A 22,805-nucleotide genomic window follows, 5' to 3' on the forward strand; every position below is an offset into this window, starting at 1 on the left:
ATGCCCGGTGCAGCTTTAATGTTGTACTGTGTCAGTTAGGTAAGACGGATGGGCTGCCTATATTAGCACCATTGTACCAGTGAGTCTATTAAAGCCTGTTGAAAGTACTGAGGCACCAAAGGTCATGACCTGGACCAGATTAAAACTCATTGCCTGAGAAATGAAACTCACTCTCACATGTGTGTTGCATATCACTAAAACTCCAATATTTTCATAAGTTTTACCTCATTTAAGGATTACATTGTTCCTTTGTGGACTGAAAAAAATTGACTTATCTTGGATTTATAACACCTTAAAAAAAATAAAGAATATACTGGATTTAAAATATAAATATGGCTGTTTTATGTAGTTCTTGAAAAGTCAACATTTTAGTGCAATTTCATAGGTGTATGGGAGGAAATGCATGAAATAGCATATATAAGGGATTTATGCCAAACATTAGGTGTGTACAAGTAATCACACTATAATGAGTGTGTGTGTGTGTGTAGTTCAAGAAGTATCCACATGTTGAAATAACACATCTGTCAACATGTTTCCAAGCACTCCTGAATGCAGCTGGGAAGTTCATTGTGTACTCCGTCTGAAAATCTTTCATTTTCTACCTCTATTTGTGTGTCTGTCGGCTAAGTGGGTTCACTTGAGTCCTCTCCTCCGCCAAACCGCTGTGTTGCCGTGGCGACCCAGGGCCCGAGCTAACTGTCATGTCTCGTCTCGGCGACAGAGACACCTCCTTATCAAATGAGGGCGCAGGGACGATCCCCAAAGGAAATCCATCCACATTGAGACATCTGTACTTGTGTTAGCCCGGACAAATTCGTTCCTTTCTGACAAGCCTTAATCTCAGTGTGTGTGTGTGTGTGTGTGTGTGTGTTTGTCTGAGAGGATTGTAAGAAAGAAATCTGCTAGTGAGATGTTTTTTTGCACTTGTTGTGTCCTCTCACCCCTCCCTGCTGGTAAAAAAAAAAAAAATCCAATTGCAAGGTGGACAAAGCCGTTCGACTGGAGATTGAGTGTGTCTGAACACAGTCGAACATATGGACGGCTAGATTGAAGCAGTGATAGCAGCGCAGAGGACATTATTCTCAGGCTAAACACACAAATGTGCTCACACACACACACGCGCGCGAGTAATAATGAAATCAGTGACGACAGCGGGGTCCGTTCTCCATGATAGAATTACACAGCTATTCTATTCTCCCTGCAGTGTCTCGCATATGGGGCGGCACGTTTGGCTGACAGGTGCAAACGTATTACACACACTCTGCCTAACCTTTAACCCATATTTTCCCATCATTCCACAGTAAGTGAAAAAGATGCGCAGGGAAAATATGTGCGTCAATTGCAGCTGTTTCCCTCAGATATCCGTGTGTGTGTCATATTTTATGATAATGCGTGTCAAGGAGACATGAGGGGCCAAGTGCAGCCTGTGCAGAGGCCGAGCCCAACACTGGAGGTTAATGTGTTTCAGACAGGCAACCAGAGGTGGGGGGGACGCCCGCGCAAGCTCTTAACCCCTGGGAGAGGGGGCCCCAAAGCCCACGTGGATCTGAGTGGAAGTATGTGAGGTCTAGTAGTGAGTGTACGAGCTGCGGTCGGTCGGCGGGGTCAGGATAACCAAGCGATAGGCCATTTATTCTAAATATGCAGACAGGAAAAGGACCAAAGTCAGACTCATCCTCCTTATAAACGGGATAACAGATGTTGACTCGCTTTGTTTTTTACCTCTCTGTGGTTTTGTCTCTCTCTGTCTCTGTCATCTCTTTCTGCTTTCTTGCTTATTCACCATCCAAATTTACGACATAGCAGCAGAGCCAACAAGCAGACTGCGTTCTTGAACTTGAATATGGGACGATCCCTTAAATTTGATTGCTTAAATCTGTCAGATCGCTCCCAGCATCCAATCAAAGTATACATCTCTGTTAAATCCTCAAATGCCATTTTTTATCAGTTATAACAGAGAGTATAGAAGCCGCTGCCGCCAATTTGGACTGAAAACGCTTATCATATTTATATTATTTTATTGTTCAACACAGGCCATTTCGGTAGAATATGACAATAGAATAGAAATAATTTTGTTTTACTTTCGTACGGCACTTTTTAAGCAGATGTTTTACTGGCTTCTTGTAGTCGCTTTCAGTCCAAAATGGCGGAAATTTTGCAATGGAACGAACAATTGCCTGTCACTTCTTGGCAATATAGGTTGCTGTAAAGTTTCATAACTTTAGTCGTATATCAAAAGTGACAAAATAAAAAAAAAAGAAGTTTGGATGGTCTTTAATCTTACCCTAACTGCAGACATTTGCAGTTTAAAGACAAAAAACTACAAAAAAGTGAACAGTCTTAACTTTAATTTGAAATTGAGACCCAGTTGAGTTAAGGCCTTTACACACCAGGGGCGTGAAGAATAAGCATTATAGCGAACATTATATGTCTAGGGCTTTTATTGTGAAAGGTAAGAATGGAAGGAGTGGATCTTGTCTGCGCTGCCTTTGTCAAAGCTGAAAGAAGTAATAAAGTTTGCTGTCCTGGTTCAGACTACGTGTTGTTGTTTCATAAATATAGGTGCAACTCAACCTGTTCCGCACAACGTTTGCGTTGTGTGAAAGCTCCGAAAATCAACTTTGTTCGCTTTTCCGCCGCATATTTTTTTACAGTTATTGACGAATGTGTTTCCCACTTGTTTCCATTCAAGAAGAAAATAATGTTTCAGATGCATGAAGCTTCAGATATATAATCCATGACAGTGAATGGCATTTTCCCTTTTTTTTTGTACTCGAAAGCTGAGAGTATACAATGCCTAAAAATGTTTCCCTCTCGGTGTGTTCAGGTGCCTGCGGAACAAAGCGTAATCATCACTTCGATAACGACGATAACCTAGAAGTTAAATATATAGCATATATAAAGATTCCTCTGTGCTGTTGAAGGAGATTGAAATCTCTTCCACACATTAGTTCTGACAGTCAATCTGAGTATTGCCAGACCAAAGCCGAGGGCTCGGGTTACACTTGTCAGTTCCGTGTGATTTTTGGAGCTCTGATCATGAAGATCATGTTTTTATGGGATCATTTCACTGTCCACACTTTGGCGGAAAGTGACAGATTCCCCCCCCCCCCCCCCCCCCCCCTCCCTCCCTCCCTCCTCACCCCCCCTGTGGCTGTGTTTGTGGTCTTGTATAACTCAGTGGGCAGTATGTGGTGTGAACACTGTCAAGGGATTTATTCCCAACTGGACCACCCAAGTGAAAAGAAGAAATGTATTAGTGTGTGATACCCAAAGATTTCTGGTTTTTGTTGTCGTTGTAATTTACTGCATGTTTTTGCTCCCTATAAATGTGCTTCCAAGAGTTCGTCTGTATAGCTGCTGTGGGTCTTACCTGGAGCTGAAGCTGTCCCAGGCCTGGTGAGGCAGCAGCGGCGGCAGCAGCCATTGTTGTAGGGATGAGCTGGAGAGGGTAGGGGTCACCTGAAGAAAACAAGAAGAAGGTTAAATTGATTGTTTTAAAGTGCGTTTTTACACACTAGGATCCCCTCCCTTTCCCTGTCATTCATCTCCTTCTTCTCTTCCAGCAGCATCCCTCTCTTCTCTCATCCTTCTCTGCTCCGTGACCCACTCATCCCTCGCCCTATCCTCCATGCTCAGTCTATATCCCCCCTCCATCCTCTTGTTTTTCTCCTCCCTCTCATCCCACCTTCGTCCCCTCGCCTCACCCTCATCACCCCCTCCCACCACCACCACCTGAGTCCCTCTCTGCAGCTGTTAAAGCCGTCCTTTGTGTGCGCTGCCGGTAGGGCCTTAATGAAAAGCCTGATTGTGTGTCCTCCTCCTTAATACCCCCTGACAAAGAGCAGCGAGGTGAGGGGATTCTGATAAAGCTGGCCCCAGCGCCGTAATTAAGAGCCGCCACTGCCGATTGCTGCTCCCCCCCCCCACCCCTTCTCAACTGTCTGTTCTCCTGCTTTGTTGGCAGAGAGCTGCTTTCAGTCTCTCTCTCTCTCTCTCTTTCCCACTTTCTCTCTCCTTGTGTCCTTCTTGTTGTCATCTTTCTCTCTTCACAACTTACTCTCCACCTTTATCCCTCCCTCCCTCCCTGCCACCCCCTGTCAGGAATGATAAATCAAGAGATAGATGGACGAACGGGGCAGAGGAGATGACAGAAGTGCAGAGAGAAGGAGACAGAGAAAAGGACGAGTGTGACCAGGTGCAGATAGGCCGTGCTGTAATTACTTCGAGAGAGAGAGAGAGAGAGAGAGAGAGAGAGAGAGAGAGAGAGTGAGAAGAGGAGGGAGAGAAAGGTCAGGAGGAGATGGAGAGGAGGAATACTGTACTTAATTATCGTCATATTGAATAAAACCTGCCTGTTGACAGCTCTGATTTCCATTTTGGACATGCCCACTAACCAAAATAAAGTACACGGAGGTCAGACTTTTGTACTGGTACCACGTCGAGGACACTCTATTCTTCATGGAGAAAAACTTTGGGAATGTTCTCAGGGCTTGACCTTGCATTTCTGACCTGAACTTTCGGCACAGCGGCCAGCTTCTCTGGACCTTTTATTGCCCGCGTAGATGTGCGTGTGCGCTTGGCATAAGCCAAAACTTTCCTTCCGACATATTTTCCCATATAACTCGGGGAAATAAAAAAAAAAAAAAAGCTGAGACATTCTTTTCTCCAGCGGGGAGGGAGGGCAGGAGGGATTAAAGAATTATTTCAGGACTGTGTATTCTAGGAGATGGGTCTTTTCTCCTCGCTCCCTAGACAAACATGAGCTGGGTGGATATTTATGCTCCTCCTGGGGGTCGCTGCAACAAAAGGGAGAGGGACGGAGGAAAGCAAACATGTTGCTCTTGGCTTGGGGACAGCGACCTCGGCGGACGGGGACGAAATTTCTCACTGACAAGCAGACGAAAGAGGGAGATGGATCGAGGAGGGAAGTGAGAGGCAAAGCGCCATTTGGTGTCAATTTGTGCACAATTTTACATTTAATAAAACATGTACTTTATATTTTACGTATTTAAAACTTAAAGTTCGGTTTACTCGCCATAAGGAGTACTACTAACCCTGTAGAATAGCTGTTTATTTAATAGTTTGGGAAAAAAACAAAGAAAAAAAAAGTGAAAACCAGCTTCAAATTTAGTTTTTTTTTTAGTGATAACATTTATAATAATCATAATATTAATCAAACAATATTACTTTAAAAAATTCTTAAAATATTAACCATGACAGAAAACAACAAGCTGACAGACATAGAACAGAGACATAGAAAATAAGGCCCTTTTTTAACTGTGTTAGATAAGGCATAGGTAAGGGTGGGATTGTAAAATAATAAAATAAATAAAAATAAAATAAAATAAAAGATATAAAATAAATAGAAATAGTAATAAAAAAAATCTACTTTTTAAGTAAATTATGAACATGTCAGACCTGAAAATGCAGTGCTGTTTAGAACTAATTCTATATACTTCATATTTAATAAATATTTATAAAAGATTTAAAAAGTCCTCACTAAAGTGAAACAGTTATCTTTAGCTTCAACACGTCGTGTCAACAGCTTGGACGGCAGAAAAAAGGTGTTACCGCTCAACAAGTGGGGCACAGCAATCCATAACGTGCGGGTGAAATCTATTCATATCTTCAAAGCTACGAAAAGCGCCGTGAGAATATGTCAGAGCACAATGCTACACATGTCCTATTTTAGAGCCGCGCGCCGCCAAACTACATCAACTCAACAACAACTTTGAAAGTTGCCAGAGAGTTTTCTCAGGGGCGGCTCAGCCTGGCGCCGGGTGCCAGTCCGGTTGGAGTTGGCGGAGGCAGTGAAAAGACAAGCCCACCACTTGACAGGGTATTTACGTGGGCAGTGGGCGTGGGTGAAGATGGCACTAATTAAAATGGAATGGACTTGTTTGGGAAGCTGTGAAACTCTAAGGGAGTAGGGGGGGGGGGGGTGGGTGCGTGCACGGAGCTCGTGTGCACGCTCGCATATCTGTGTCGAAGTTTTTTTTTTGTGTTTGCGATATCACAAAGCATTCTCTGGCTGCCTGGACGTTTGTGTGTGTTGGTGTGTGTGGGCTGCGTTGGAAGCATGTTCTGGCTGCTTCCCGTGTTAATGTGAGGAGAACCTGGGGCAGGTCACATTACCACCCCCCCCACCACCGCCACCACCACCCCCTCTGCTAACCCCCCCACCGTGCATTTATTCCCAGCATCCCCTGGCAAGCAACCACCCCTCTTTCTCTCTCTCTCTCTCTCTGTCTCTCTCTCTCCGTCTCTATCATGGTAAACAACACATTGCCACACAGCCGGAGCGTGATAGCCAAAAAAAAAAAAAAAAAAAAACATGTCCTGCAGGACGCCTGTATTTTGTTGCTTTTATACATCAAAAAATAGACAAGACAAAAGGATGGAGCCAAAAGGACTGAGCAAGAGAGAGAGAGAGAGATAGAGAGTGTAAACAGGAAGGGTGTATTTGGACTGGTTTTTCTATTAAGAGAGAGATGTTGTTGTAGGGGCGAGCTCGTCTTTTGGGAAACAATCCGACTCCTTGTGTGGGAAAAAAACGGTCAGACTCTACCTTGCTCGGTTGAAAAACACATAAAAAAGTAGTTTGAAAGTTTGTTAGCGTCTGCGTGCGTGGACGTTACTCACTGCAGCCGGGCTTGTAGTTGAAGCCGGGGGGCATGAGGAAGCCTTGCTGGGCCGCGGCCGCCGCCAGAGTCCTCTGGTCCGGAGGAAAGACGGGGATCATGAGCGGAGGGAGCTGGCCCTGGACCTGCTGATGGAGGAGGAGGAAGATAAGGAGGGGAGAGAAGGAGCGAGGAAGGGAGGAAAAAGGACAAGAAAACATGAGCATCTCTTTTAATGACCAGCCATAGACATGCACTGAAAATTCACAATGATGCTAAAAATAGAGCTGTGCATGTAACTGATCCCACAACAGCCTTAAGTAGAGAGACATCTGAATTACATCATAATAATCTCTCAGAATCATATGCATTCAGGCTCATATACATATATTCATGTCATACATATGGATCACACATATGACACCTCCCCACACACACACACACACACACACACACACACACACTAAAACACCCCATCTTCTGGATTCAAAGACAAGTCATGAGAACAGTTCACTAAACTCGCACAACAGCTGGCCTTCTCCTTTTATTTGGAAGATGATGTTCTCTCCCTTCTCCCCACATCAACCCCCTCACACACCGACATACACACCAACACACACACACACACACATACACACACACACAACCCTCTCCGCGCGCCCGTCGGCAGAGAGCCATACGACTTCACAAGGTTTCCAGGATTTTAAAAGGAGACGCAGAAAAAAGCTCCTCCGATGGGTGGCTTTGGCAGGGACGACAGGAGAGGGAGAGAGAGAGAGAGAGAAGGAGAGAGAGAGAGAGAGAGAGAGAGAAAGAGAGAGAGAGAGGGAGACAGAAAGAGAGAGAAGTAGGAGACAGATGGTTGCACTGAACAGCGTTCTGCCAAAAACAACGCACAAAGACTCGCGTGTGATGGACTGACTGACAGTTCGAGGGGGGAGAAGACGAAGGAGAGGAAGCGAGGGAGGAGAGGGAGAGCAGAGAGAAAAAGGTGAGACGAGGAGGAAAACGAGGGATCTTATCGAGCTGTAAAGATGAGGTGTAACGCTGGTATGATGTAGAAAGACACACATATGAGTGGAGGGAGGGAGCTCAAGCCAAATTCTGTGCAAATTTTAAGCAATTTTCCAAATAAAAAAAAGTCGATACAAGAAAATCAATGTGTTTCCTACTGGGCAACATTTTGGATGATCAGACGCTCAATACTGTGACTCTACAAGTACATCCTTCATTTACGTTATCTTTCCTTAATTAACTTGAAACATGGCGCGGCACAAGTGGTTAGCAATGTCGCCTCACAGCAAGAGGGTCGCAGGTTCGAATCCGGCTTGGGGCCCTTCTGTGTGGAGTTTGCATGTTCTCCCTGTGTTAGCGCGGGTTTACTCCGGGTGCTCAGGTTTCCTCCCACAGTCTAAAGACATGCAGGTTTATTATTGACTATTAATTGCCCGTAGGTGTGGATGTGAGCGTGAATGGTTGTCTGTCTTAATGTGTCAGCCCCGTGATAGTCTGGCGACCTGTCCAGGGTTTACCCCGCCTTCGCCCAATGTCAGCTGGGATCGGCTCCCGCCCACCTGCGACCCTGAATAGGATCAGATAATGGATGGATGGAACTTGAAACATACAACGTGATGTTTTCACTGGCTATCAGTTTTGCTTTTTGAATCTTTGGGCACGGCAACAATGCTACGCCTACACTGTTACAGAAATAAGATAAAAAAGAAGAAGAGCAATGTAATCACTTATCTAACACTTATCTAAACTGTTTCATCACGCACGTACTTCTTCTTCTCTTTATCAATACGATGATTTTTACACGTTGTCTGGAGAGACTGAGTCTTCATTTGAGTGTGCAAATTTAAAAATCCCTTCAAAACAGGTGAATGGGAACTAACTTTAGACAAATAATAATAATACACTTTATTCGTATAGCACTTTTCTTAACAATGTTACAAAGTGCTTCACAACAAGAAAAAAATAGGGCTGTAGATTAAGATTAATCGCATGGTTGTCCATAGCTATTTGCGAGTATTTAATGCGCTTATCGACATGGTAGCGGACAAATATGCTTTCTTTAAGCAAATGTATGTATATATTTATTATCGGAAATCAATTAACAACACAAAAATTGTCCAGAAACCCTCATAGGTACTGCATTTAGATGTCTGTAAAGGGGAGACTCGTGGGTACCCACAGAACCCATTTTCATTCACATATCTTGAGGTCAGAGGTCAAGGGACCCCTTCGAAAACAGTTTTTCCTCGCCAAAATTTAGCGTTAGTTTGGAGCGTTATTTAGCCTCCTTCACGGCGCGCTAGTATGACATGGTTGGTACCGATGGATTCCTTAGGTTTTTATAGTTTCATGTCAAGCGAGTATTTACACTCTAACTTTAAAACTGAGCCCGGTACAAGCTCCGGAAGATCAATTGCTTTAATGCAGAGTATTTGACAGAGAAAAGCTCCTCCAGAGCCACAGAAAAACATTATACAACTGTTTCCAAAGGCTGACCTATACTCTACATGACGAGTAAACATAACGTCATGTGTAAAAAATTGGTGCCCCTTTCACTCAAATCCCTGATCTTTAGGGCCTTTGACCTGTATTCCTGGTTGCAAAGCTCTTTGCTTCCTCTTTACTCTCCTCCTTCTCCTGCCGCTCTTTATTTCGCCAGGAGGGCAGAGAGGTAATGGCTGAATAGGATAATGGGCAGGTAAAAGCTTGTTTGATGTGGGAAAATTGATCTGGAATGATGGAAATGGCTGCACAATCACAAGGATGTGGCGGTGCGGCGGCACAATCAGGTAATATCTCAGTGATATGGACACTTGAAGTGCTTGAGACAGGTAAATAGAGAGAGCGGCTGTCTCTCAGCGCTAACAGCGCTCCCAGCTTTCCCTCTGCCTGTGTGTGTATACTCAATTTTCCCTGGGCGTATGCATGCTCGTGTACTGTAAATACCTATGTGTGTGTGTGTGTGTGTGTGTGTGTGTGTGAGCGTGCCTCCCCCTCCTCCTGCTCCTGTGTGTCGGCATGCGGCAGCCAGCAGCACTGTAATCAAACTATCACAGCGCAGGGGAATACAGCTCTCTTCAAGCGGCTCCTGTTTCCCCCTTACACCAAAAACAATAATTACTCCACCATTTTGGTTAACCATAAACCGCCGTGCCGCCGCGATCAGAAGGGAGAGGCGTTCCAGCGCGACGCTCGGACAGGACCCCCGCGGGGACGAATCACAGACAGAACAGTTCCGCTTTGCCTTTCAGGCCTAATTGGACATATGCTGGAGTGGAGCTGGCTAGCAATACTGTAATGTACCGTAGGGAGGAGAGAGGAGAGGAGAGGAGAGGAGAGGAGAGGAGAGGAGGAGAGGAGAGGAGAGGCAGAAGGAGAAGGAGAGGAGAGGATGAGGAGAGGAGAGGAGAGGAGAGGAGTGGAGAGGAGGAGAGGAGAGGAGAGGATGAGGATGAGGAGAGGAGAAGAGAGGAGAGGAGAGGAGAGGAGAGGAGAGGAGAGGAGAAGAGAGGAGAGGAGAGGAGAGGAGAGGAGAGAAGAGGAGAGGAGAGGAGAGGAGAAGATGATGAGAGGAGAGGAGAGGAGGAAGAGAGGAGAGGAGAGGAGAGGAGAGGAGAGGAGAGGAGAAGAGAAGAGAGGAGAGGAGAGGAGAGGAGAGGAGAGGAGAGGAGAAGAGAGGAGAGGAGAGGAGAGGAGAAGATGATGAGAGGAGAGGAGAGGAGGAAGAGAGGAGAGGAGAGGATGAGGATCGAAGAGAAGAGGAGGAGAAGAGAAGATGATGAGAGAAGGAGAGGGTGAGGAGGGTGAGGAGGAGAGGAGAGGAGAGGAGAGGAATGGAGCAAAGAGGAGAGGAGAGAATGTATCGTACGGAGGAGAGGAGAGGAGTGAAGAAGAGGAGAGGAGAGGAGTGAAGAGAAGTCTGTGGCAGCTGTAATACATACATACTGTACATAGACACACTGGCACATATACTGTATGACGTCTGTGTGTGTGCAGATGGCTTTGCTGAGTCTTCTCCTCTCTATATCTGCCTCTTCCTCTCTCTCAATAACAAAAAGCCTGCTGCACACAATAGGAAGATATTAATCAGCCCACAATACATGTGAGTATGTCTCCAGTCCACAACGGGATGAAGAGACGAAACGACAGAAAAGACACAAGACAAGAAGAAGAGGAAATATACAGAGAATGGTTTATGGAGCATCATTTCCTCCCATATGGTGCTGTTAGAATAGTTGGATGTATGTGTAACAGCTGCTGAGCTGGCCTACACACACACACACTGACCTCTAAATGGTAATACACACACATATATGAGGCAGAAAACATGGGTAAGAGCAAGTTGGGCGTAACAAGTAAGTGAGAAACAAGGGACTCTACAAAAACTGTGTGTCTGGGTGTGTGTGTCCACTAGTCTCCCTTGTGCATTCCTTCCCATTCCTTTAAATGACTTAATCTGATATTTCTGGAGGAACAATAATGCAAAGTGGATTATGAGCTCTGTGCGTTCGCCTCGTGATCACAGTGTAAACTTTGAAACCGAGAGGAAGAGAAGTAGAGGCAAGAGAGCTCTCCCAAATCAGAGAATGAGAATCAGAGACAAAGGGACGCATTGACAGAAGGAAAGAAAAGCCTGCGAGAGAAAAAGTAGAGGGTGAGAGAAACAGTGTGAGCGAGGCCAGATCTATCAGAAAATCTCCAGATCCCACATAAAGGAAAAAAAAGGCACATCTGAAACAGCAGGCGCTTTGGGGAATAACGCACTCCTCAGCTTCTCTTTCACATCAGGCCCAAAGCGAACATGAAAACCTACAACACACGCAGACAAAACATCACACTGCTGCTACTGTAGGCTGCCGACGTGGAGGATAAGGGGGCTTTTTATCTGCACAAAAAAACCCTCCTCCAGATCCAAAAAACCTGAAACAAACAAAACTGGAACTCATCTGAAAAAATCCTCTAATCAGTGATTTTGCAAAGCAAAACAAAGAATGGAAACGGAATCATATATATATAAAGAAAGAACGTGTGAAACTTTTTTTTCTTGAGAACTTTCACAGGGGCAAAAAGGACAGAAAGAAAGAGAGAAGTCGACAATTCAACCCTGGCGAGAGAACTTCTCAGGAACTAAACAGCAGATAGAGCGAACAGAATGAACGAGAGAGAGGGAGAGCAAGAGTTGGATAATTGGCAGCGAGTCGAGGCTGCGTTCGCCACGCGCCAGGCGGCACAGCTTGAACTTAAAGCGCCGCTGCGGCATAATGAAGATGTGGCCGCTAATTAACATATGGGGTGCGAAACAGGTTGGTTGGCACGCGGCGCCGCTGAAAACTCCAAGGTAAAGTTATTATTGGGGAGTAATTAGCTCTATGAAGTTAATGCGCCGAACAATAGCTGCCAGCGCCGCGCAATATGGCTCGCGAAAAAAATAGCCCCCGCTAAAGTGCGAGTCCCACAGCTAAAATCTGTTGGCGACCATATGCTCCGGCAATTAATGCAAGACCTGGATGACCTATTGCTAAAGAAGGGACGTGCGAGCGACAGAACCAATAATTAATTTGGAGAGAGAGGGAAAAAGAGGCTTTTAATATTAGTCCATTAACTTTCTATGGACAGGGGCTATTAGAGGCCAGCCTGCTGTCAATGCAGGGGCACAGTTCACGTCCCGGTGGTGCTGCGATGGCTGCGCACACACACACAGGTATGCGTGTGTGGGAGTGCATTAGATGTGAGAGAGGGTGGGTCTCTGTGGGAATGGCTGGTTGCGGTCCAGTTTGTGTGTGTGCATGTGCATCGACACATAAAGCGCGTAAGGAAAACACAAATTACACTGGTTGCGGTGTAATGGGAGTGATTAAACAATTACACAGGCAATTGGGTTAGCCGCTCCTATGCACAGAGTACAGAGGTGCCAGTGTGTGTGTTTGGAAATGAATGTTTTTCTCCCACAGAATGTAAAAAAATATCGGACATAGCCGTGCTTCAGGTATTACACGTGTGTATCCTTGTGATTGAGTTACCAACGTATGTTAGCCTTAATAGAGAGCTTGTTAGCCGCTGTCGCCGGCGCGTCTAGCCTCTCTTAAACTAGTCAAAGCATCAGGTGGCTTTACTCATTTTCTGATCACTTTTCTTCTTCTTCCTCTCCGTCTCCCACCTATAGCAAACGGCGGCGCTTGATGAGATGAAAGACAGCCGGCGGAGACGTGTGTGTGTGTGTTTTCGGTTGAGTGAGTTTTGATTCATTAGGCAGGACATGCTCGCGTCCCGCTCATCCCTCTTGTTTCAATACGCATCGCGAGTGTCTGTGTGTGTGTGTGTGTGTGTATGCTGGCCTCTATTCTATGAAAATGTGTTCTCAAGGTAAAGCCCTGAGCCGCTCGGCAGGTGAGCTCCTTTCATCCCCCGTCGCGCTTCCCCTCCGCACGGCGGCAACGAGCGGTCGTCCCCGGCGACACCGGAGGGAGCCTCGGAGACAAGTTGTTTAATTAGAATGAGAGGAGACGAGGGGCGAAGCAAAGGCAAGTTGGAGGAAATGTGCTCACCCCTTCGAGCTTAACAAGAAGGCCCCTAGCAGGGGGTACGAGTGTCTCGGTGTGTGTGTGTGTGTCTTTATGTGCACACATGTTCTTGTTTTGTAGTTCTTTAGAGAGCAAGTTGTGTTACACCCTCAGATTGAGCACAATGTTTTGCAAAGCAGGGGTCATTTTTTTCCTGGTAGGTTTAAGATTAAAATTTGGAGTTAGAGTTAAGGATAACGTAGCGTCAGGACTTGGATTTAAGCTTCAGTAATAGAAACCTGCACCTCCTCATGGCTGTTTTCAGGCTTTAAAAAATCTGGTTTGTGACTGGAGACTTTGGCCAACCACAGGTCATTTCAGAGAGAGAGCATTCCTAACGGCATCTGATTTCACAGATTGACGCAAAACAACCAGTCAGAGCTGATCTGGAGTCTGCCGTCCAGCTGCCGTCTAAATGAGCCGGCTGTCAATCACTCACGAACTCCGATCAAACGGTCAAACTAGGCAGCGCTGATCAAATATTAATCAATATTCTGTTACTGTAATGCCTATTTCTCGCCTCAAATGTTTTCAGAATCATCTTGTAGTGCACTGTCTAGCTGTAAAATGAGAACGTTTGAGACCACGTTGAGATCTGTTGAGGAAATACCAAGCACCGCCCACCAGCCGGAGCACAGCCAATAAGAACACTCTCTCACTGAGATGACTAGATTTTTTTAAAGCCTGTAAACATAGCCATGATGAGGTGCAGAGGTCTAGTTTTCTCTCAGAACACTTGAATTACAATATACTGAAAGGTTATTATGGAATTATTGCCCAATGATGCCAAAAAACATTCTGCCTACTGGCGCTTTAATGACGTCGGTGCCGTCTCGTCATCGTCTTGTGATGGAAAAACAGGTTGTTTACAAACACATTTCGTCATAGGTTTCGTTAATGAAATTAACACTGGTGTGGGGGGACAAAATGAATGCATCATAATTGATGCTAATTCATTGATAATTCCAGGTAGAATCAATTAGTCAAAGCGATAAAGTAGCCAGTGACTCATGACTGGTATGTGTGTGTGTGTGTGTGTGTCCTGTTCAGACAGTTGCTCGTGTCGCCTGCTCTCTGTGAAACGCTTGTTTGTCGACTCGGCGAGTGCCTTTAGTGGCCTAAATAGCGGACGCTAAAACACATATCGCTAGCTCGATTTAGGTTTCAGGGTGAGAAAAGGAAAAAGGAAAAAAAAAAAAAAATAGGAAACCGGACGCGAGGACAATAAATAATTTGCCCTCCTTTCACGAGGGATGTGTGTCACTCTCCTCTCTTTTTCATGAGCTCGATTATTCGTTTCATTTCATCACCTCTTCCAAGTGGACGGTTGAAAGCATTCTTCGCAGGCCTTTGGGGGGTTTCGGGGGGCCTAACAAAGCCAAGGACGCAGACACACAAACACACACACACACACACACAACGAAGGGGACAGCTGAACTCAGCCTCGTTAGGGGGAAATGCAATCACAAGGGGCTTATCATACAGACACACACACACACACACACACAGACACTGCCCAACACACTGAACCTGGTGCCCTCTCTCTGGCAGGCCATTGTATTGTGGGATTGTGCGGACAATCTCTTCATGAATGATTAAGCAGTGTATTTCTCGACCCAAGTCTTTGATGATGAGTGTGTGTTTGATCATCAGGCAGAGTGTGCGGCGCTCTCTGCGACTGCTCGCGATACGTGTGCGCGCGAGCGAGAGGAAGGCGTATATTTTTTGGTATGTTTGCTTGATGTGTGTGATATATGTGTGTGTGTGTGTTTAGCGCTCCCGTGATGAGCCCCTGTTGATTGTGTCCCCCCCCCCCCCCTCTCTCTTAACGAGGCTGCCTACAGCTGCCCCTGCTTGTGAGAAACTATTGTTGGGCCCGTTCAATGGAGGGACGCTTGTTTGGGAAAAGGTTGCAAAGTCATGGGAAAAGAGAGCTTTGTCTCGGCGGGGTCGCGAGGGAGTGAATCATGAGCGGACGTGTTTATGGCTTAACACACACAGCTGCGGCGGACGACGCGCACGCACGTATATGCACAGATGAAGAAATGGACGCTCGAGAGAGAGAGAGAGAGAACGCACAGAGAAATCCTCAGAAACTTTATTTTTTTTTTTGTCGGAGAGAGACACAAAAACGCGAACAATTCAGAATTCAGCTCGGCACAAAGCAAATAAACACAGCTGCTTTACACAGAAATCACATAGACACACGTCCCACACGCATGCTATCACAAGGTCTCTTATCACACAAACTGACTATGGCTAAACTCTTGGGGGGAAAGGGAATGTGTGTGTGTGTGTGTGTGTTCTCCTCTTGGACAGGGTGTCTCTTTATGATACAAAGCCCGGCTTTCTCAGCTCAAAATTCAGTGTCATCTGCTTTTACAAAGGCCTGGGCTATTCGTTCCAAGCCACCTGGACCCAACATAGAGGCTCCAGTGTAGCACCCGAAAGGACAATACCTCCATTTTTAAGTGTTACATATATACCCACCCCATTTTATCTGAAGCTAAAATCACAGATTCACATTCAAAGGGACTTTTTTTGATGATTTGCTTTGCGGATTTTGTTTGTCTAAATGTGGTTCTTCACATGACGCTCTAAATAAGAAGTCAACTAAATTTCCTACTAATTACAGGTGAAAGGAATTCCTCCTGTGGATGTCAGGTGTAGGGCTGCAACTAACGATTATTTTCATTATTTATTAATCTGTCAATTATTTTCTCGATTAATCGATTAGTTGTTTGGTCTATAAAATGTCAGAAAATGGTGAAAAATGTCATACAGTGTTTCCCAAAACCCAAGATGACGTCCTCAAATTTCTTATTTCCTCCAAAACTCAAAGCAAATTTTGACTTATTTTTCTCAAAAAGATTAATAAATTATCAAAATAGTTTGCGATTAATATAATAGCTGACAACGAATTGATTAATTGTTGCAGCCCTGATCAGGGGATTGACAAAAAAGCATCATAACACAACATAATGCAGAGGAAAACAAGCTGACACTACACCCAATGTGCCCAATTCTATGTACTGTAAAACACTATTTATTTGCGTTTTTTTTTTTTTAAGTGATTCTTCATAATTCTACAGTGCCCACTGGAGAGCAAAATGAGGTAACTATGTGACTTAACCCAAGAGATTAACTCAAACTGCAGTCCCCAGCAACACACTTGCCAAGTGTGAAGTAGATCGGATGAGCGGTTCTTGAGATATGCGAAGGACACACGGACAGAGAGAGATTCCTCGCTTAAGAATTGGATATCTATATGTTAAAGTGCTCCATCTGTGAGGGCACCACTGCTCTCATGAAAGGAAAAAAAAAATCTTAAATTAGGGTCAAACATGGGTCCACTTGGTTCCCTACTAGTAACCAAAACCTGACCTCAGACCTGAGTCAGGTCAGATCCAAATTATATTCAGTATAATGGGGCCCAGGAAGGCTCCCATTCTAGGGTCTTGGATCAGTGTCTGAATGTGCTTGATACCCAAGTGGATCCAAGCAGATTCACTATCAGCTATTATAAGGAGTGTGCTCTGTCTGGATGGCTAATAATGATGTAAGGATGTCACCTAATTCTAACATTTTATTGGCTAGAAGGTGAAACCACAGAAAAGATGAACCTAGCTTTTCAGAATAGAGCGTCTTCCTGACCTCTTCTTGGCTACTTCACACCGGCTTAGTTGCCTCATTTGAGTTTGTACAACGTTGCTGTTGCTTAACCGAGCCAACCTGCAGCTCTGCCTGCGAAAACACCTTCACAGCCTCTCAAAGACACAATGGAATAAACATGAAAAACGGGTACTTCATTGCCAGTCTGACGGGCAAACTTTGAGTTATATAATAAAGACTTACATACTGCACTAGTGCTGATTTTTCCAAACAGACTCAGACTGACCACTTTAAAGTGATTACACAGGTTGTGTGTGTGTGTTAGAGGAGGAGGAGGGGCTAATATAAGTCAACGCTGATTCAGGCCTCCAAAATGTTGATGGCTGAGCAAAGAAAAAGCCGCAACAATCACAATCACAAAATTGCCTTTTGTGGGGCAGACGCACATCAGGACACATCCACACAAACACATGGAGAGATACATACACATGGCTACACGCGTGGACGGACGTCACTCACACACACACACACACACACACACAAAGCGGTCTCACCTGGATTTGCTGCTGCAGGAGGTTGATTTTGTGTTGCTGCTGCAGAAGCTGCTGCTGTTGCCGGGCAATCTGAGGACGGAGAAACACAACATATTACTAGAATGTATATGCAGTATGTTTGTGTGTGGGAGTGTGTGCATGTGTTGTGTGGGGGGGTGTTTGGTGTGTGTGCAGGGCCTGTGGGAGATGCGACACATCTGCAGGTCTCCGAGGCCCTAGTTGCACGACAGAGGGTCGATGCCCCCGTATGAAATATTAAAGAGCTCATCTCATCTGGACTCAGCTCACAGCCAAGTGGACAACGGTGTCACACCGACACACTCACTGACATGAACACATTCTTTACTGAACGTGGTAAAGTCTATTTTTTTTTATTCTAATCTATTAGTCAAAGACCTTTTTTTTCACTTTTACACATTTATTTGCATCGTTTTGTTGCTTGTAATGTCATTTCACTTAACTCCTTAAAACTGTGACGGCCTGCTGATCTAATCTCCAGGTTCCCAGCTTTCAGATGATGTCCACCACTTCTACGTGGCATCTACTGTTAACTTTTTATCTCCCTCTCAACATCCCCTGTCCTCCCTACCTCTCAAAAAACAGGAAGGAATGGTAAGGGGTTAAGCTTGCCCTAATAATAATTGCCCTTGTAATCAACTTCTGCACAGAAACGCTCCAGTGGCTCCCAGAGTGGAATACAGTATCCAGTCCACATACAGTACAGTAACGATGCAGCCGAGGGCACTGTGAGGCATTGTGTTTGTCACAGGTGATTAGTCCTTACAGCGGTGTTTCTGCACGTGTGTTCTCTTTGTAAAAAACCAAGCTTTCCAGAAGCTAAAAAGCACAACAAAGAGGGAAACCCTTCTCTATGCAAATACCTGGCAGACTCTCGCCTGGGAGCTTGGAGTGTGTGTGTGTAAGTGTGTAAGTGTGTGTGTAGTATGTCTGCGCTACATCCGCTCCAACACTACATACCCTCAGCTTATTCCTGTGCGATGTCCCTGTGTTCACGCTGCCAAAGGCACATGTCTCTGGCTGTGTGAGCACTATACAGTATAAGGTGTGTGTGTGTGAGAGAGAGAGTAGAGGAAAGAAAAATCCTGTGTAATTTGTTGCTTTTTTGACCACACTTTTGAGCCCACCTTAAAAATTAAAGATGTCTGATGTTTAAGTGTGTCTGCACATACCAGTATGCGTGTGTATATATCCCAAATCAGCATCCAATCATGTGCCTTTGTTGACTGTTTACTGATCAGGCACAACAGATATACAGTTTACAGATATACAGATACAAAATGTGCTGATTAAATATTTTAATCGAATGACAGCTGTAGTTTTCCTATTAAAATATGGTGGATTACCCAAAGAATGCAGATGTCCACAGATGTGGAAAAAATCTTGAAAAGTGCTGATCTGATTGGAGATCAGCGATATAACAAATACTTCATTCATTATTTATTGTGCGACCTAAAGCCAGGCTAAATGACCTGTAAAGATGGTTTTATTTTGCAGAGTAAGGCCTACAGTATACAGTATCCCCTTCACATGCAGCGTGGCCCCAGTACCTGATACAGTACCTGGTCCTGCTGCTGCTTGGCCAGCTCCATCTGCTGCCTCTGCTTCTCCATCTGCGAGGCGGCCAGCTTCTTCTGCTCCTCGTGGGCCGCCAGGAGCTGCTCCCTCAGGCTGCTCAACTGGCCGATCATGCCCATGAGTTGGCGCTCTTTCTCCGCCAGGCTGTCTGCGGTACCTATAGGGGTGAGAGAAGGGCGGGGGGGGGGGGGGAGAGAAGGGTCAAAGGTGAGATGGTAGCACTTTGAAGAGAAGCGCAAGACTCGGATGAGGTTATAAAACTTCTTTCATCATTTTAAAGTTCTTTTAAGACGTCTAACTGATCAGAGATATAGGGACAAGTGTTAATTAACGCAAAGTAGTTGTCAGCGACTTCTTCTGTGAAGACATATATGTATATAAGGTGTAAAAGCTGAGATGTCGTGCCGTGCTCTTCCTCTTCTTTGAGAGATTTTCATGGCTATCCGGAGGCCAGAAAAGGATGGTGGGGGTGAGGTTATAGAGGTCAGAGGCATGAAGGAGGAACGAACAACAAAGCAGTGCAGAAACCATCCATGGCTTGTTGGTCAACCTAATATATGACTGGTTAGGGGTTTTGAACGGCAGGAAGGGGGGGGCATGTCAACGGAAGGTACGTTTAGCAAAGAGCGTGTGTGTGCTGTGGAGTTGTAAAACCAGATGTTGACTTATTTTCCTGGTGCACAGAAGGGCCAGCAGTGATTACTCAAGAGTCAAGCCACATCCATCACCGCCTTTATTGCCTTATTGAAATAAAGAAAATAAATCTGGCCGAGGAAAACGTGAGCAAAACGTGGCGGCAAGACAAATGTGAGATCTGAGCCAGATTCATGTTGTTTAATAACAAACAAAATAAATCTTCAGCCAGGTTGGAAAATCTACACTTCATGCTAAAAACTTTAAGTAAAAATCTAATTTGATTTGATTGGAATTATGTGGTAAATATGGAGCTGTAGCTATGGAGCTGTATTGTGTGAATGTGTGTGTGAGAGAGAGAGAGAGAGAGAGAGAGAGAAGAAAAAAAAGAGAGAAGTGTGTCTGGTCTGTGTTTACCCTGCAGTCAGCCAACCTCCTGCTCACATTTAGCATGGCCTGACCTCTGACCTCTCAGATCCTGACATACCAGCTCCATTACACACACACACACACACAGTTACACATACACAAACACACTTCCACACAAGGCCTAAATCATTCAACAGGATGTAGTTAGAAAGAGGCACACTGAGGCACAATCAGTACGAGGGAGTGTGTGCGCCCATGTCTGGTCATATGTACCGATGTTTGCCTACATGCCTTTGTTGTGTGTGTGCGTGCGTTGCGTTCGTGCGTGCGTGTGTGGAATAGCACAATCCCCCATTGTTCTTCAGCTGCTACCTTTAACAGGGCCACATTCCTGCGCCAGTCAAACCAGATGAGGAAGAGAAAGAGAGGGAGGAAAAGAAAGAAAGAAAGAAAGAAAGAGAGACACAACAGGGGGATGAAAGTCGGGAGAGGTGGACGGAGGGATAGAAGGACGTGGAGCCGAGGCTGCTTGCTGACCTGCCCTCTGACCGCGCGGGGAAGGTGAGAGCCATCCATTTGTCCTCCCTGTTGGTAGCCGCCGCCTCACGCCACCCCCGCCCGCCTACACTGCCCACCGACACCCCCTCCTCCTCCCTCACTTCCCCCCGCACTCCATCCATCCGCCAACAATGAACAATAAAGGCAACTGTCGGGAGCACTGGCCGCTGGAAAAATAAACACGCCGCTGTCCTAACTCACAGACCCACCTTTGTAGAGCGAGAAATGTGTGTGTGTGAGTGTGTGTGTGAGTGTGTGTGTGTGTGTGTGTGTGTGTGTGTGTGTGTGTGTGTGTATAGCCAAAGCTGACCAAGACAAGAAAGAGCCTTGTGTTAAAAACTGTTCAAATGTTGGGGGGTGAAAGGGTGGGGAGGAAAGGGGCGAAAAAAAGGATAAGGGGGGGTTGCAAAGGTGAAACGATGGATCAAAGGAGTCTTTCTTGTAGGGGGGTTCTTGTTGGGGTTAACCCCCCCTTTTTACACACACACATCCACGCACATGCACAAATGCAAACACAGTAAAATCGGGTACTTCTGTGCAAAACGGTGTGTACGTCGAAGGTGGAAGGACATTCCTTTAAGCGGCAGCCTGGATAGACAAGCCGTCTATTCTTTTCCTACAAGCTGCTCTCAATCCCCCTCTCAGCTGTGGATGTTTCATCGGTAAACCCGGAGTATTTGCAGTAAGAAGACGAATCCAAGAAAACAACACGCTCCCCTAACTGAGATTTGGAAACTCTCTCCTCTTTCTCTTTTCAGACTTTCAGAATTTCCGCCGTCGCCCCCATAAATCAGCCTCGCGTCGGCTTGTTTCCTCAGCTGCTGCGAGGCGGGCAGGCGGATCGATAACTGGTTTCCTCCATCGGTTTGCACACATTCCTCCTTTAGGCAGATTTGCCACGGCCCCGTGCTTTACCTACAAACCTGCCGAACCGACATCAACTCCTTTTTTTTTTCTTCTCGCGCGCACACTCGTGCACGGCGTAATTAACCAATTTGTAACAATGTAATGCTTGTCACCGTGTTCGCGGGGCTAATTAATGACCCCCGGCTGCATTGATAACTCCCCCCGGTGAGGAGGGAGGAGAGGGGATGAGAAGGAGGGAGAGGAGGGAGACGGATAAGACACAGACATGATGGTGGAGGAGAGAAGACGAAGGCAGACAGAAAAAAACTGTCTGGAAGTATATTTACATGGACCTCGATAACACAATTAACGTAAATAATCTAATTAAGTTAAGATTAAGCTAATGAAATTAAGGTTTGATTAAAGCACTTACATGGTTTGCAATAACCTGATTTTCAAAATAGTTTACTTGAACTGTTTGACGACAGACAGCATCTGACTATTGGTGGCATAGTGCAGGTTGTGAATTTGATCGCTACCTTTACGCTCTTAAATCCTGTTTTAAGCTCATGCTGTGCAGCCAAGCTTTACTCAAACCCGAATAACTTACAGTAAATTACAGTTGAGACTCCAACATTTCCAAAGATACCAGATATTCTGAGCAGAAGTTGGAGAAAATGTGTATAAAATGTTGCAAAAGACATCCAGAATATTTCAATTTGATGGAATAAAGAATCTTAGGTCTTTTAACGCCACCAATTTTCTTTAACGCAACTCGCGATTTTTAGGTTGTAGCGGACTCAGTTTTAAAGTTAGAGTGAAGATGCTGGTATCATGTGGACCTCTGACCTCAATATGATGAAAATGGGTTCTCTGGGTACCCACGAGTCTCAAGCTGATACTGTATAGAAAAAAGCACGAGGGCCAATTCAAAAGGAAAATCAAGAGTTTAAGAGATGCATTTTCCACTGTCACTTTCTGCAGCTGATCTGATGTTAATGACACTATACTGTGGGGAGATGTATTCTAGTGCTATGAGGTCCATACTTTTGTGTGTGTGTGTGTGTGTGTTTTGCTATGTGAACCGCATGGGGCCTTTTACCAATGTTGCTTCTCAATAAGGCAGACAGAGCGGGAGACGGTGGCTCAAAAATCACTTTGTTCCCCCACAAAAAGCTCTTCAATGGAATTCGATGGGGGGAGAAAAAAAAAAGTCAAGGGATGCGCTGACAAATGAGAGCACTGCGCACACACACACACACACACACACTTACACACACATGCACGTACAAAACCGATGTACGAACACTTGACTTTCCATATATTTCTTCTTCTTCTTTTTTCACAATCACAGCACGAGTACACGTTGGCCCTCACAGACTTACGTTGTTATGTAAGACACACACATGGACTCAACTGTACATGCACTTCCACACACA

The 22,805-nt window shown here is 45.3% G+C and overlaps 1 protein-coding gene across 20 annotated transcripts in view; it reads right to left on the bottom strand.

The window, feature by feature from the left end:
* Positions 1 to 22,805, bottom strand: part of sox5 (SRY-box transcription factor 5) — a 240,974-nt gene that overhangs the window by 30,318 nt on the left and 187,851 nt on the right. For 12 of the 20 annotated variants that reach the window (XM_037760090.1, XM_037760089.1, XM_037760091.1 and 9 more), the window contains 4 exons: positions 18,933 to 19,117; positions 17,365 to 17,433; positions 6,646 to 6,772; positions 3,374 to 3,462 (listed from right to left, as the gene is read on the bottom strand). In XM_037760090.1, the coding sequence (XP_037616018.1) occupies positions 3,374 to 3,462; positions 6,646 to 6,772; positions 17,365 to 17,433; positions 18,933 to 19,117 (470 nt within the window). The remainder of the gene's footprint in view (positions 1 to 3,373; positions 3,463 to 6,645; positions 6,773 to 17,364; positions 17,434 to 18,932; positions 19,118 to 22,805) is intronic. The other 8 variants (XM_037760088.1, XM_037760087.1, XM_037760077.1 and 5 more) reach the window with 3 other exon arrangements.

Source organism: Sebastes umbrosus, chromosome 23 (assembly GCF_015220745.1).
Source record: "Sebastes umbrosus isolate fSebUmb1 chromosome 23, fSebUmb1.pri, whole genome shotgun sequence".
In the NCBI taxonomy this organism is placed as follows: Eukaryota; Metazoa; Chordata; class Actinopteri; order Perciformes; family Sebastidae; genus Sebastes; species Sebastes umbrosus.